Source organism: Rousettus aegyptiacus, unplaced genomic scaffold (assembly GCF_014176215.1).
Source record: "Rousettus aegyptiacus isolate mRouAeg1 unplaced genomic scaffold, mRouAeg1.p scaffold_m13_p_11, whole genome shotgun sequence".
Taxonomy (NCBI): Eukaryota; Metazoa; Chordata; class Mammalia; order Chiroptera; family Pteropodidae; genus Rousettus; species Rousettus aegyptiacus.
Genome location: NW_023416286.1, coordinates 91193100 through 91208934, shown reverse-complemented (window position 1 = coordinate 91208934; position 15835 = coordinate 91193100). Strand labels below are relative to the sequence as shown.

Sequence of the window (15835 nt, the reverse complement as noted above, 5' to 3'; positions counted from 1 at the left end):
GTCCACACGGCCCGCCTTCTCGCATTTTAACCGCCGCCGCCCAGGTGCAGGCTGGCTGCCCGGCCGGACACCGTAATCGCCCGGTGTGTCCGTTAGACACCGTGACCACCTGCGAGTGCTAGAAGACCTGACCAAACTTTATCTCTGTTCGATGGAGGTTTTGTTTCTTTGTTTTCACACACAGTGAAATCCAGATTTAGGTGTTTGCCAGCACTGGTCCAGTGGTCCGAGGTAGTCAGGCCTGAGGTTTCCACGATGCTGTTAGCTTTTCCTAGGTGGTTATCTAAGATGACTGCTCTTTCTCTTGCCATCACACACACACGCACACAGGCTGGACTCAAATGAGAAAAATTAGAGGGAAGCAGACAGAGGAAGGAGTTGTGCCTTTGGAGCAGGAAAGCAAAGCTTGCCCCAGATCCCAGACAGACTTCCATGTATGTCTAATTGTGCAGAATTATTACACGTGGTCTTGCCTTAGCTACAAGGAAAATGGGAGAGTCACTTCTTTGGCTGGGCTCATCGCCCTCCAGAATAAAACTGGGGTTCTCACAGCGAGGAGGACGCGGAGCCTGGCCGCTGTGAGGCGTTCCGCAGTTCCTGCCGTACACGGCTCCCCTGCTCCCCTCTTTCCACTTTCCTGAGTTGGGTCTGCTTTCGAGACACCGTCTTCCGATCACATCTCCCCCACCTGAGTGCCTCGAGGAGCTGCCCGTGGCCCTTTACATGGTGTGCGCTCTCCCCGATTCACAAAGCGCCCCGAGCCTGGCTCTTCAGCGTGGGTGTTCCTGACTCACTGTGTCGCCGCCGGGGGCCCCTTCCTGCTGGGCCCGTCGGCGCTGCCTCCCCGCTCCGGGCCTTCGTGCATCCGCCCCTCGGTCCGACGTGCTCCACCCGCCCCGTCTGCATGTTCGAGTCCTCCTCTCGGTCCGGCCGCAAGGCGCCTCCTTCCGGGAGGGCCCCCCTGAGCCTTCCTCTCCTAGTAGGTCCGCCGGCACTGCCCCTCGCTAGTCCTTCGGAGCGCTTAGCGCCATGCGTAACGACTTAGTAACGTGCCTGCTTTCGATTATCGTAGCAAGCGTCGCGAAGGAAACGGCGTGCCTCCTTTAGTCATCAGTATCTATCAGGTGTCTGGAACACAGAGACAGGCAACGGGTATTTGGCAGCGAGTGGGAGAATGAGCGAGCACATCGGAGGGAAGGCAGGAAGCGGAGGAGTCCGAAGTTTCCGGGGCCCCGTGGAGCGGTGTGGCTTCCACATCAGCGCCGTCTGCGGATAACGAGGTTTCGACTGGCGCGCGTAACCAAGCGCATGCTGAAAACAGCTCGCTCGCTCGCCAGGCTTCCGCTGGAAATCGCTGAGCTTCACCGGACACGTGAGAGCGGGCCAGGGCGTACGGGGAGGATGGGGGAAGAAGAGTCCACGGAAAAACCCATTTTGGCACGTCCCCAGCTGTGACTGTCCGACAACCTTCACGTTTCCCGTTTTCCCGTCACCGTTTGGGAGACCCCGCTTAGCCCGGTCACCTGGTTCCGCGACATATTTCGGCCACCAGCAGATATCAACAGAGATTGCAGAAAGCCCGGGTGATCTTGATGGACTTCAGTCCTGTCTGGGGGTGGGGGGTGAGGGTGGTACACACCCCAAGCGTGGAGTGCCCCAGACCCCTCAGGACGAGCAGACGGTGGGAGACCCCCAGAAGGGAGCCCGAGCTGGCGCGAAGCCTGCAAGGGGGGACAGGAAGATCGCGCGTCTGGCTGAGCGGTCTCCGGGCGTCTCGTGCTCTTCCGTGGGCTCTTACAAAGCTGGCTGCTCCCCAGAGGCGAAGGGGAGCCGGGCACTAGCATCCGTCAAGAGCAGATGAGCAGCAACCCGGAGGACCTGGTCGGCGGAAGCTCGTTTCGTCACCCCCTGACTTTTAAATGCGCCTCACGTCGTCGCCGGGGGGTTATGCTTGTCTCAGCCACGCGGTCCCGTGCGGTGGGCCGACTGTGGCGTAAGCGGCTTCTGTCGCGGTCACTGCCACGGCGCCCCGTGACTGACACGTGCCGTGCCTTCCAGAAGCAGAGCCAGTCTGCATTGTCGTCCCGGCGAGCTCCACGGGAGGCGCATTGCGTCTTCCTCGTGTAGATGAGATGAGGATCGTTAAGCGCTCAGGCTCAGGAATGGCAGCTCAGCGTTCCTTCTGCCGAGGGGCTGGGCATCTCGTTCTTCGGCGGGGGCCCCGAGTGCCCCGCCCCGCATAGAGACCCCCACAGTGTCACTGTCCACTGTCCATGGCGTCTCCTGGCAGCCTGTCCATCAGAAAGCTGCGTTCAGGGGCGTTAGAGCTCTGAGCATGGTAAAAGTGGGGGTCCCTCTGTGGATTCTGCCGCCCGGAGCCAACTGGTCGGACAGGAGAAGGGAATTTCATGCAGCGTTAGTTAGTCCGCCGAGCTGGATTGGACGCGCCTGTCTCCCGGCCTTGCTCGTCACATTTGTCCTCGCGTTCACAGTTTGCTCAAAAAGGGGGACGTTAACAGCCATTAATAACAGCAAAAGAAAAAGTTGTGATTGATTTCAAGGTCTACACGAGAGATCCGCAGTTGATGTCTGACTCTGTGGGTGCCGGGTCCTGCCAGATTTCTTCACGTTCTCATCTTTTTCATCTCTGGCCTCCCACCTCCCGCCCCATCCCTGGGATCAGCTGTAAAATGTAACGAAATAGGCGTTGTGTCCATCTGAGCCTTCGGCGAACACACCGAGGGGCGCCCCCCGACCCCAGCCAAGGGTTTGGGGAGCACAGCGTCCGTTCACTTGTGCCGGGGTCGCTTTCGACCCCGGACCGCGGACGGGCGGTTACGGAGATGTGTGATGAGGACCGTCCGTCCTGGTGGGGGGCTTTTTCGTCGCTGGGGGCCGGCTGGGTGGCTCTCATTCTCTAGATGCATTAAAAAAAAAAAGAGAGAAAAGAAAAGAAATTTCAGCACAAATTAACCGTCTCCTTCCCACTCGTCGTATCCTCACGGCACTCTCGTCTCGTGTTTATGCCGTTTCGTAAACCGTCCACTCGGCAGAGACGTCCCCAGGTTTCCCGACCGAGAGACTCTGGGGTTCAGATCTTGTCTGCTCTTTAAAAACCGCGTCCTTCCCAGGAGCGCCCCCACGGGCTCGCCCACACCCGGTTCCTCAGTGACGCGCGAAGCGCGTCGCATCAGAGCTCGGAGAGAAGCCGTGTGTGGAGCTCAGGAAGCGTGGACCCCAGCGCTCGGTTGTTCACGTGCGCGCCCGGGTGACCAGTCGTGCGCGCCTTGTCACAACACGCACACCTGGTGAAAATTTAAACTCTCCGAGATATTCCCGCTTTCCCAGCGTCCTTCCTGGCGAGAGAGAAGAGCGAGAGAAGGGGAGCGACGTGGAGGAAAGGCCGACGGGAAGGCAGACGCGATGGGGAAGGGGTTGTCAATGTTAACTTGAGAAAACGCGCCGCAACTATAACGAGCAGGAGTGAGAAGTAGAAATGGCAGGAACCGAGGCTCGGGGAGCAGGCCTGCCAGGCCTGGGGCGCCCAGCAATTTATGGGCAGATTAGAACCCAAGACTCTGGCTTGGCTCCTTGTACAGTTTGCTTTCTGCCACCATGTGCTTTTTTTTTTTTTTTTAATGAAAAATGAGAATGATCCAAGGGGGATATTCTAGCTGTAAACGTAGAGTTTATGGGTGGTGCTGCAGGCGGGGGCCTGCGTCACCCTGCGTATATAAATGCTGCTGTCTGGTTAGGAAGCGGAGCGTTCGTCTCAAGTCCTACGCGTCGTCCCAGAACCCAAGCCCAGCCCCTGTCACAAAGGAGACCTTTGTCGTCCGTTACGGCTCCCAGCCGTCTCCTTCTCGCCTGCCTTCTGCAGCGCCCGTTAATACTGTCTCCTTGAGGTTTTAGCTATTTTCTAAGCAGTGAGTTTTTGTTTATTGTTCCCCCCGCCCCCCAGCAAGATTTCAGGCGAAATAGAGACAGGGACTGTTTCCTCTGCTGATTTCCCGCCTTCCTGTTCCGCTCCCGGGTCTGGCGCGGTGCTCGTAAAGCACCTCAGTACCAATATTGATCGTTAATCAGATATCACAGACGGAAATGACGGTGGTATTAGAAACTGAGCTGGAACCTAATAACCACAAAACATGTTCTAAATGTTTTTTTAAGTAAAGCGTGATTTCAGCTGGCTTTGCTCTAATATACCATTCCCCCCTAAAGTAGAATTTGTAGAATATAACTTAATTGAGAATTTTACAGAAATAGTATTACAGTACTGTCATTATTTTTTTTTTCTTACAGTACTGTTATGAATGTCGTTTTAACTTGGCGATTGGGAAGGTTAGAACTTGTCATGCAAATTTGCTTTCTACGTTGATGATAGGAATTGCCATCAACCTCATTTCAGACCTTGAAAACAGCAAACAGTGCAGAGTTTTGATGAGGCAGGAAGGGATCCTGGTTCTAATCCCAGCTCCATCGTTAATTAGCCAGGCGACCTTAGAAAAGTTTTTCACGCTTATGTCTCAGTTTTCTCATCCCTATAGTGAAAGAGTTCGAGCAGACGGTCCCCTAAGGCTCCCTTGCACGCTGAAAATTCGGCAGCCCTTAGCAGATGAAGGACTTCAATCGTTTATATCTCTGAATGTCTAAACACCAGTATGGGCTGGGACCCAGCCATGACGTCAGACGCTCCTGAGCTGACGGTGGGACAGAAGGGCTGCCAGACGGCCCCCCACGCACAGGTCCTGCTTCTGCTTTGCTGCGGAAGTCACATCTGTGGGCCGCTCTGTGAACTGGAAGCCACATTTCAGTCCCAAGAGCAGGCCAGCTCGCTCGCTGCTGGTGATGCGAACCGGCCGGAGCTGGGGGCGGAGAGGCTGCACCTTGCACTGACCATTCTCCTCTGTCCTGTCCTCCTCTCTGTTCTTGGCTAAGAATCATCGAAGCCTCGGGTGCCAGAATGAACGATGAGACCCGTCCACGAATGCTTACTGGGCTCCGGCCGGGTGCGAGGCGGGACGCAGAGCGGTGTGGCAAGGCGGGAGGGGGCGCCGATCGCCGTGTGCACCGTGACCCGCTTCGGGCAGATGGGTGTCCTCGTCCACACCTCTCCTACCGGAAAGGCTCTTTCTGAAAGCACCCGGGAACACCTCGGCTAAGCATTTTATTTCTGCCGAGGGAAATTTGGCCACCATGTCCCCGCTGTGGAAAAAGAACTCCACGAAGTAGTAAGATGTTTTCCCGCGTCTGTGGACCTCACCGCTGTCACTCATCCATGGGAGACGCCCCCCTGGCCACCTTAGTGACCTGACAACTTCTCTACGTCTCCTCAAAATCACACCCACAGCTGCATTTGCCAACGTTTTAAGTGCTGGAAACATTATTTTCATTAAAAATACCTCTTTGCTCTCAGGCGATGAATGTCCAGAGATAATACCGTTTATAAAAACCTCCAAGTGAAGGAGGAGCGCAGAACCTTCTGCTCCACCAGAGTCAGCAGAGGATGCTGGGAGCGCCCCCTCCTCCCCCACCGAGAACTGCGCGGGGTCTTTTTCGGAGATTCCCCGTCCAGTCTCACTGAAAATGTCGGAACTGAGCCAAGTGACACCACTGTGATGTTAGCATTCCAAAAATTAACAGTAGCAAAACAAACGAGAGAGAAATTTACTCTTCCACTCTGGAACTCTTGAGAGAGAATTGGGGAAGGCTGGACCTCGGGAACTAACACAGTGTGTGTCGAGCGAGGCTCCGCCATTCAGGGAGGATATGGCTCTGGGAGCTAATGATGAAAACCCCGGCACCTTGACATGAGGCCAGCTGCGGGGACTGGAGGAGAAGCCACTGCCGAGCGCAAGGCCGAGGAGTGTGCGCGCGCGTGTGCGTGTGCGTGTGCGTGTGTGTGTGTGTGTTCACGCCCCTGCGGGGTTGGGAGGGATCTGAGGAAACCGTCCCTGAACTACTTTGGAAAGAATCCACACACAATTTTCACGGAAAGTTTTTAAGGCCGGGATACGCTCAGCCTAGATCTGAGGGACAGCGAGGTGTGGGTAAAGTCACTCTGAGGCAGAGACGACGTGTTCGTGACTCTGGGCACACCCGAGAAAGTCCCGGGAATGGAATTACCACGTGGCGACTGTAGTTAACAGTACTGTCTCGTATGGCTGAAAGTAGCTAAGAGACTAGATCTTAAAAGTTCTCAACTCAAGAAGAAACTGTCACGTTCCTGGGGGGTCAGTGTTAACTGGACTTAACCGTGGCGATCATTTTGCACATAATATCAAATCATGTTATATGCCTTAAACCTATACAACGTCATGTGTCAATTATGTCTCAATAGAATTGGGAAAAAATATATTAAAAAAAAATAACAGTCTGGTGGAACCCACCCCCAGAGCTTCTATTCAGTAGGTCTGGGGGCTGAGCATTTACATTCTAATAAATCCCCAAGAGATGATAATGATGTTGGTCCAGGAACCACACTTGGAAAACCACTATTTTAAAGCATCCAGCACGGTAACCTGGTCCAATAAGTCTCAGTAATTAGAAACAGGCAATTACCGTTATGCGACTTTCATAGCACCATTAATAATGCACTTAGTGGCGACTCAGAGGAAAGCAGAGTCACCATTCTGAGGGTCACAGCGGAGAAGAGATGCCCAGAAACTAGGTCTCTCCCCTTCCTGCTGGATGGTCACCCTTAGCAACGAGTCAGCTACTGAAAAAAAAAAAAAAAAGGAGTTTGGTGAGTCCGTGGACTTATCTCTGCGACTCATGTTGGAGCTGGAAGTGGACACAGCTCTGGAGCAAAGGGGCGGGCTGTCGTGTGATTCGTGCCTATCAGGACCGGCAAAAAATTAAACGTTTGATTGCCAACTGTGGGCAAAGGGGGCAGGGAAACAGTCCGAAAACCCCTCAGCGAACATAAAATTGGAGCGCAACTTGGCAATAGCGCTCGAAAATTAAAAATTCAGATATTCTCCTGTTCTTCCTACTGCTGAGCATGTCTCGTAAAGGCGTCGATGTAAGAATGTCAGGGGATGTGTCTGAAGTTGCTGCAGCCTTATTAATACACACATGAATAGATTTCTAAGGTACGTTACGTGGGGGAAAAAAAGCAAAGTGCAGCACAGTGTATACAATATTAGCACTCGTGTGTAAGTGAAAAAAATGGTCACACGTAGAAAAATACACACAGCGTGTGCTCTCCGGGGGACATTTTCTCTGGATGGACGTGCTAGGATCCGTTCACAGAGGTCACCGCTGAAGAGAGAGGCGGGGTGGGGGCAGTCAGCAGGGGACAGTAGACCCTGCTTTTCTTTCCTTTTATATGGGTGTTATACTTTAATTAGTCAATAGGGATGATCGAGGCAGGAGAATATATTGGATAGAAAAAGCCTAATAACTGCTGTATATTATCATTAAAATGATAACATCCTCATGGATTTTTATTGTACTACTTCCTAAAATATTTGACTATTTCGGATATTTGAATTATTCTTGAGGGGGTCTAGAGTTCCCTGAAATGTATAGTGATTTACACAAGCTTCAGAAGTCATTGTCTAATATCTTTTTGTTTATTTCAACATCACCATTTCCTGCTTGTATAATTACTTGAAATTTGCTAAAAACATCCTATTTCTTTCTTTCTTTTTTTTTTTTAATAATTTGATCAGCAAGTCTCTTTTTCTTTCGATCTCTAGCCGATTCCCCAAAAGCACCAAATCCCTGGCCTCATCTGAAATGTTCCGAAATGCTGCTTTTGGCGATGCGGCCTCAGGTATAATGGGGCTGTGACAGATTCACAGTGTCACAGAAATGCTCTCTTTCACTCGAGACGAAACCCAGAACGCCCTGTTCCCTCCCCGCCTTGAAATCCCGGCCATGCCTCCAGAGCGCATGGGTTTGGTCGTGTCGATGCTGTTTCCTGGGCTTCCGGCCAGACGAACTGGCAGGCTCCTTCAAGCTCAGGACCCAGAGCCCGCCCAAGTGAGTGCACGGAAATCTCCGTGGGACTCTCCCGTAGCAGCTTCCCCTTACCATGTCCCTGTCGTGTTTGACACTAACTGCTCCTCCCTCTGGCTTTGTCCCCTTCCTCCTCCCTCCTCCTCCGGGCGTCCCTAGAGCCCAGATCGCTCGCTGCATTCCGTCTGCTGTAAGTCTTCAATCCAGGGCCGGCCGCCTCGGTTCTCCCCAGCTTTTAGTATTTAAAAACAGCACCAGCCAGGGTAGAGAGGGTCTGCCATCTCATTCGTTATATGCCTTTGAAAATCTCTCAGGAGCTATTCGTAGAGGATTTGGGAAAAATTGGTATTCCTTAACGAAAAATACAATTTCCTCTGAACGCTGCAGAGTTTAGGTTTTATCCGGAGCCCAAATAGCATTAAGAACAGAAAACGAAGCTTGGAAGATTTGCTCGAGGTGCTCCGTGTGGTGGGCCAGCTGCCGGCAAGGATTTCAGCAGCTTCTCCAGGTGCCTGCGATGCGAAATGGATCGAAGGCTCTTTCGGAGCTGTCAGGATGCGACCGAAAAGGCAGAAGGCACAGGAACCGTGGGGACAGTCCGGCCCGGAGGCCGTGACGGGGCCGGGGCCGTGTTCGCGTTCCTGGGGGAAGCCGGCCTTTCTCTTTGGCTACTTCCAACGCTTCTCTGTCCAGAGCACAAAATTTGGGGGCGTTCTGCAGCCCAGAGCACAAAATTCAGGGGCATCCTGCAGCCCAGAGCACAAATTTCAGGGGTGTCGTGCAGCCCAGCAATCTGGGGTTCCGTGCCGGGCGCCTCGCTTCAGGGAGACATTTGCGTCGCCCTGTGTCTGGGGGCACAGCCGTCCTGTTCTGAGCTTTCCGTCCCTCGCCGAAGACAAGTACTTCTCTATCTAGATCATCTATAAAGTTTTCTCTCAAGGAGTGTGCTCTGAACTCAGCACATGTCCAAACATTTTGGGGTGGGAAAAAAGTACAGAAAAAAAAGTTGTTAAATTACTTGGACTTATGGATTTTTTTTTTTTGGTATACATTTTGAGGAACATACACATTTAAGTGTATATGTTATATGTGTACATACGCTGTACGTGTCTCCTTCACACACGTATGAGAGAGTGAGTAATCACTAGTGAGTGTCAAATTTATTAAACAAGGAGGCTGTTAGCCTCGAGAGGCTCTAAGGTGGTGGTGACTTATGTTAGAAAAACCTAAATCTGAGCCTTCGATGCCCCAGGATTATGAAATCAAAAGCCAGGGACAACCAATCACGAACAGCGAATTGGCCTTTGAGCTACATCCAATCAATAACTTCCCGCCTTCCCTCCCACGTTCCGCCTGTCAGGTCTCCCCCCAGCGCCCGTCACTGGACCACCCTTAACCAGTTACCGTTTGGCGCTGCCCAGTTCAAATTGGTTTGGCTGAAGAAGGCTCTCCAAATTTTTAATAAGCCTCCGCTAATCTCCGAAGGAGAGGTTTGCAGCTGCAAAGAGTGATGAGCAATCTAATCGCAGCTCTGCGTGCCTCTCCCTCAGGTGCATGTGAACCTGCTAGGTGTGTGAGAGAGGCTCTGGTGTGACATCTGAGACTGACGGGCGGGCATACCCCTGACAGGTCAATCACGTATAATTTTTTCCATGACCCTCAAATAATTTAGACAAAACACTTAAAGCACAGAATTAGGGAGGAAAGATTTGCGAGGCGTGAAGAGCAAATTTAAATTTTCTGACTGAGAGCTCCTTCTGTTGATAATGCTTCCGAAATGTTTACGTATGCTGGCTGCTGATACAGGCTCGTGTGGGCCACACTCCGTGGACAACAAGGGGCGGCGAAGGCTCTGGGCGTGTGGGTGGGCAGGTGAGGGTGCGAGGGGTCGATCTGAATGTGTCCTGCCTGCAGCATAACTTCTCTAAGCTGCGTTTCTGAACAAGCATCAATGCCAACCTGTCTGCCCTTTACCTCTCCTCTGAGCTTTTAAGGAGAGTTTTAAAGATCCTGTGTATTTAGCAACTGCTTGTAGCGTCATTCTGTAGAGCCTGAGCAGCGTGAAGGGTACGGGAGAAGTGGTGGGTGGTGGTTGAATTCACGGACTCGTTTTTTGCCAACGACGAGTGTGTGGTCTTTACCTGTGACCTCCGTTGTTGTCATCCTGATTGATGATTTTAAAAATGTACCGTCTCTGAATTCCCTTCATCAGGGCAGAGGTGCTGAGGTGGATTTTCTCTAATGATGATGAATTTGTGCTGATCCAAGCATTCTCTCTGCATCCTTTTGGAGACCTAGGAACTTTCATTTGCAAGACGAAAGTACCCTGGGCCATAGAGAGACTGTGAGAGTCATGTTTAAACCTAAGCTGAATTGTACTATTTTTGTTTGTTTGTTTGTTTTATTTGTTAACATGTGAGGGGAGTATAGAACTTAATAAGGGAAGAAGTGTAAAATTGATCGCATTTAGTTTTGCTTTTAATTAGAGGATACAGTTACATGAAGTCGGTAGTGGCCCAGAAAACTTAAGGTGTCTCTCTTTGAGTTCCAACTACTTTCCGAACCCCCAATGTGTATTTCAGCTCCACCCGATGACCTTCGGGCCCGTCAGGTTCAGCGTGTCCCAGAGCGGCTTCCTTGCCTTCTTCCCCTCGGTCTCTGATGCCTTCCCCGGGCCTGAGGCATCCCAGTCTCCCTTCCCTCCTCCCTCGTCACCACTGTGCCTTGTCCACTTGCCCTGTCCAGTGACTCCCTGACCCCCACCCCGCACCACTGCAGGCTCTGCCTCAATTCAAGCCTCCCTCGTTTCTCCCACGCAGAGTACTCAGGTCTGCCTGCTCTGGCCTCCGGTGTGGAGCTCACGGTCCGGCCGGGCACACACGCTTCTTCCTTATTCGTTCTCGAGGAGCCCCCTCGCCTCCGCCGCCCGCACTGTGTTCCCGCGAGGCCCTTCCCCGGCGCCGTGCCGGCCTCGGAACCGGCCGGCCCTGCCTTCTCAGCCGAGAGGGCGGAGCGTCGCTTCACCCTCCGAGACCTGGCAAAGATGTCGCCGCCTTCGGCCGTTTTGCCTGACCCCCGCGTCGCCATCGGTGGCCTCCACGCCTCTCTCTCTTGCACAGGGCGGTGATCTGCTTGCCTTTCTTTGTCTCCGGAGACTGCAGTCTCATCAAGGGGCAAGGACTGTCTGAGTCATGTACGTCTAGCAGTCAGCCGAGCGCCTGGTAACCAGGAGGGGCTCAGACGTTTGCTGAATGAATGAATGAATGAATGAGCGAATGGGTTGGAGTTCTGCCCGGGGATGTGGTAACGGCGTGTTCTGAACAGGCGCTTCGCGCAAACAGGGACTGTCTGCACTAGCACGCGACCTGCGCGGCTGTCCCGGGATCTGTTCTGACCCACGAAGGCGGGTAGTCTGGCCACTGGGCCTTTCCCCCGAGCGCCTGGCCTCCTTCACGCCTCCGCGTGTATCACTGGTCTCTCCTACCCGCCCCCGCTCCACGCGCACACGTACGAACACGTAATTCCCCTTTCTCCACAGCCTTCCCCGGTCGATGGCAGACTTTTGACTCTCGGCGCCCAAACATGCAGCCTCCATCCTTACCGCCCCTCCCACTCAGGCCTGGTGTCAGGACAGCACAGTCCTCATTCTTCCGAAGGATGCCAGCCAAGGAGCTCCACCGTTAATAGCAGCGGGGCGGGTTACGCTCGGACAGTCCCGCAGACCTTTCCTCCTCTGCTGCCGCCAGGCGATCTCACCTGGCAGTGGGTTCTGCCACCGCACTGCGGGCTGACTGCTCCGTGCCGCCCGTGCAGAAGGCGGCCCGAAGGCCCTGTTGAGCCCGCCCCGCCCGTCCACACGCAGACGAACAGGCACCCCGGGGCAGTGGGCTGCGCCATGGTCCAGCAGCCATGAGGCAGGGCAGCTGAGCCCTGGGGGTTGGTGGTTAGGTGACAGTCGCCACTCAGAGCAGCCCAAAGGTGGCGAGCCTGGCAATGTCTCTTCCTCCAGGTGGGGTAAGGAGAGGGAAGCCCCTTGCACTCAAGTAGAGTGTGAGCCAAACTGACGGCAAGTCCTGCTGTTAAAATCGAATGCGATAAAAAAATTGATCACGTGACATGGTGATAAAGTCTGACGAGCAAGGAGGTTTGGAGTCGGGATTCTCTTGAGGGGGAAAACGGTAGACACAAGAGCCCCGCGTTCGCGTCCGCATAGACGGGGAAGTGGTCGCTTATGAGCACGAGGTGTTTACACTGTGCAGAGTGCGTGGAGTCTGCCCTGTTACTCTGCTCCATGGTACACGTGTTCGTTCTGCGTGCTGAGTTTTAAAGCTGTGACCCCGGGTTCTGTTCTTCTGTGGGGATCATTCTCACTCTCTGATATGCCTTGGACACCTGGAAGATATGGAAGAGCTTTGATGTCCTTTTTTATAATAGAGCCTTGGAAATCTCTTAAAAACTCATGTTTGACAGAGTGTTAGCATCTCTGAGAAGCTCATTTTCAGTATGCCTTTCTGACTTAATTTTTGGAAGTTTATGTTTAATCGCATGGCTCATTCAGTGGAATAATTTCCTTAATTCTGTGCCTACTAGACCAGTAACAGTTTAAGCAAAACCAAACCTGCAACTAGTTGGCCCCGCCCATAATATCCACCGCTTTGAGCCTGTCCCTTTCTCTGTGTAGCTTTTCCCACAACCCCTCAACAGTTCGTCCTTCTGGAAGTACCACGCCCGAAAGCCACAGACGTTCTAAATGAAGTTCCAGTGATGGAGTTGGAACTCCAAGGGGCTTGGGGACCAGGGGGAGGGGAGCCTCGTGAAGGCGAAAATGGCATAAGAGAAAGGTGTGTGGTCACGGTGAACGGTGGAGGCCGCCATGAGGTGTTGAAATAAGATGTGCATGCCAGGGCCGCTGAGCCTTGGTCTGTCTCCAAGCGGAGGCCCCTGCGCCCGGAAGGCTGGAGGGCTGGCCGCAGTGGGCACAGCAGGAGAAGGAGAAGGAGCCAAGGAGGAAACGTGGCCCCGAGATTGAGGGCGGTGTGGCACGACTGCTTGCTCGTTGTCCCAACTTGGAACACGGACACGGTCAAGTCCAGCCCTTGAGACGGAGACCAAAAAGAGAAAACGAAAGACGTTTGGCTCTTCCTCATTCAGCCACCCCCGCCCCAACCTCACTCCCGAGCCCCCAGCCCAGGCCCCCCTCGTCTATGTCTCTGCCTCTGCATGCCACCCACCACCAGGGCCCGTGTAATCCCTAGATCCAGGGGTGTAGATACTGCAGGTCCCATTTCTAAACAAGGGCTAAGGAATGCTTGGAAGCAGATGACCACGAGCGTTCCCAGTCATATTTAGAATTCATTTTAACCCAAAGTTATGGAGGCAGACTTGAAGGGAGACAGCCCCAACCTTGCTACAATGTAAGTACAAAAAGGCACAACAAAGGATGGATATCGATGATGTTGTTTCTACCGAGACATCATCCATAGACTCCTAGTGTCTTTGCTTTGCTTCCCTAGAGTGATCACAACATAAATTACCTGTCTTGTTTGACTTCCTTGTTCACCAAAGTTGAGCAGATTGTGGCCGTTTTCAACGCTTCTACCAGACAAAAAGCTTGGGACCATTTCTCGAAAGCTCAGCGCAAGAACATAGACATTTGGCGAAAGCATTCTGAGGTTGGTGATTTTATTATTACTTTTTTTAACCACCATCGCACGCACAGCCGGATTGGCAGAGAATAATGTGGCTACGGTTTTTGTTACAGCGGGCGGTCGTCCGGCCGTCAGCTTGACGCCCAGCCCAGATTGGTTCCTGACCCAGAAAGCAGCTGACTTTATGCTTATAGAGCAGAGTGCAAAGAATCTCCTCCATTCACGGGAGAGAGCTCAGAAGTAAACCGGGGCACTCTGCCTAACGATCATGAAGTAGAGTGTCATGTAAAAGAGAAAACTAGTTTTTAATAAACATGAAGGTTTGGGGTTTTTTTCACTGTTCTGCATCGTGACGATGACAGAATGGCAAGTGTGCCTTCCACCCTCGTCACGATCGGTGTCCTAGTCTCCTGTGCTAGCCAGCTGGTCATATCACACCTCTCCCAGAGCACATTTTTTCAGGGGAGTGAACGGCCACGCTAGCCAAGTCTGTCCTCTGCAACAGTGCATGGGTAAAGTGTGAGTATTTACCCCAAGGGAAGATCCAGAACTTGACCTTCTTTGCCACCGAGAAGGTCCAGATGTGTCATTAGTCACTGGAGGTCTGTCCGGCCATTATTTTTAACTCTACAGAGTAGTGTACGCTTTGAACCTGTAAGTTAAAAGTAAGTATCCTGTCTTTGTTTGCTTCTTTTTCTTTTGAATGAGAGAATGTTTTTCATGTGGATGCCTCTCCATCTCTAGCATGTTGATATTAAAGTTCTCTAAATGATAGTCCCCTCTCTCAAAACCCCAAACTTATAGAAGGTAAGGTTTATTTGTTTAATGATTTTTACTCACACTTGTGAAATAAGTGTTTTCCATACAGTTTGAGGAACCACAAAGCACTGTGATATATCTATCATTCGGGTAGCATTTTAAGTGCCCATTAACTAATGCTAAATTACCGTTGAATACCAATGGCACTAGATATAATACCCACATGAATACCAGATGAAGTCTTTATTATCACTGTTATTATGGCGAATTCCAAATGACTTCACAATAATGGGACACTTAAAATGCTAGTACAATTTATTGTCAAGAAAGACATATTTTTTCATATTTTGTCCACAAATGCCTCGGAAGGTGGCCGGTGAGTGACGCAGTTCTGTCCCTTTGTTCAGGGTTATGACTGAGGAAGGGGATAGGGTTTCTCTTTAATTTTTCAGGGGCCAGAGAAACAAAGGGCGCTCACCCTAGTGCTCTCCCGGACAGCGAACGCAGGTGGGAGCCAAGGTTGATTTTCGGGAGGAAAAAGTCCTTTGTCGATGGCAAAAATATACAAACTGAGGGTTTTGAAACACACATCAGACACCGTAAACTACGGTTCGGATTTTGGGAACGATCTATGGACTGTTTATTTTTTTCTCTTTCCCATAAAACCCAAACGTGATTCACAGAAATGTTGGGAAGAAGGCAAGTGTCATGATGCCGAGTGAATCTGGGCATGAAAAGGGTGCCATTGGCATGTGAGCGTCAGCAAATACGTCATTTAAAAAATAAGTCGACATGAGGCCGTTTACTTTCTTTTCCAGTACTTAAAGAGCTGTGGGAAACGGTAGCATAAGTTTCATGTGGGAAATGAAGACCAAAAAAATTTCAGTCTCATCACCTGCACATGCAATAATTTTTTCTAATTTGTGTGCGTTCCTTATAGCCTTTTTTTTCTACACACATATAAAAACTGTGTCATTAAGAGGTTTTTAAATGAAATTTATTGGGGTGACATTGGTTAATAAAATTCCGTAGGCTTCAAGTGTACAGTTCCATAATACATCATCAATTACTGCATTGTGATCTAAATCACACTTCTGGCCACGTCTGACCCCCTTTCTGCGACCCCACCTGCCCCCGGCTGGACCTGGGCTGGTGCTGGTGCTGGGGCTGGGGCAGGGGCTGGGGCTGTCTTCTGCACCGCCCAGCAGGGCACGCGAGGCTTCCAGCCTCGCTCCCAAGGCAGCCTGCTCGCTTCGCTCCCTCCTGGGAGGCAGCAATGGATACAGTCCGGGAAGGTGCTCCTGCAAACCGTCTCTGGGACTCCCTGTCCCTCCCACCACCCCTTTTGATATCCTAGGAAATAGAATTCTAAATTACCTTTGATTTCCTCTCCTCCATGTCACTTAATTGATTAAGTACCAGTTGGTAATTTAACATTGTGGATGATTTCTCAGTTGCATATA

At 51.8% G+C, this 15835-nt stretch overlaps 1 protein-coding gene across 10 annotated transcripts in view; it reads left to right on the top strand.

Moving 5' to 3' along the window:
* ENOX1 (ecto-NOX disulfide-thiol exchanger 1) overlaps nucleotides 1-15835 on the top strand; it is a 436596-nt gene that overhangs the window by 333222 nt on the left and 87539 nt on the right. For all 10 annotated transcript variants that reach the window (XM_036228929.1, XM_036228928.1, XM_036228932.1 and 7 more), the window contains one exon: nucleotides 13531-13637. In XM_036228929.1, coding sequence (XP_036084822.1) covers nucleotides 13531-13637 — 107 coding nt within the window. The remainder of the gene's footprint in view (nucleotides 1-13530; nucleotides 13638-15835) is intronic.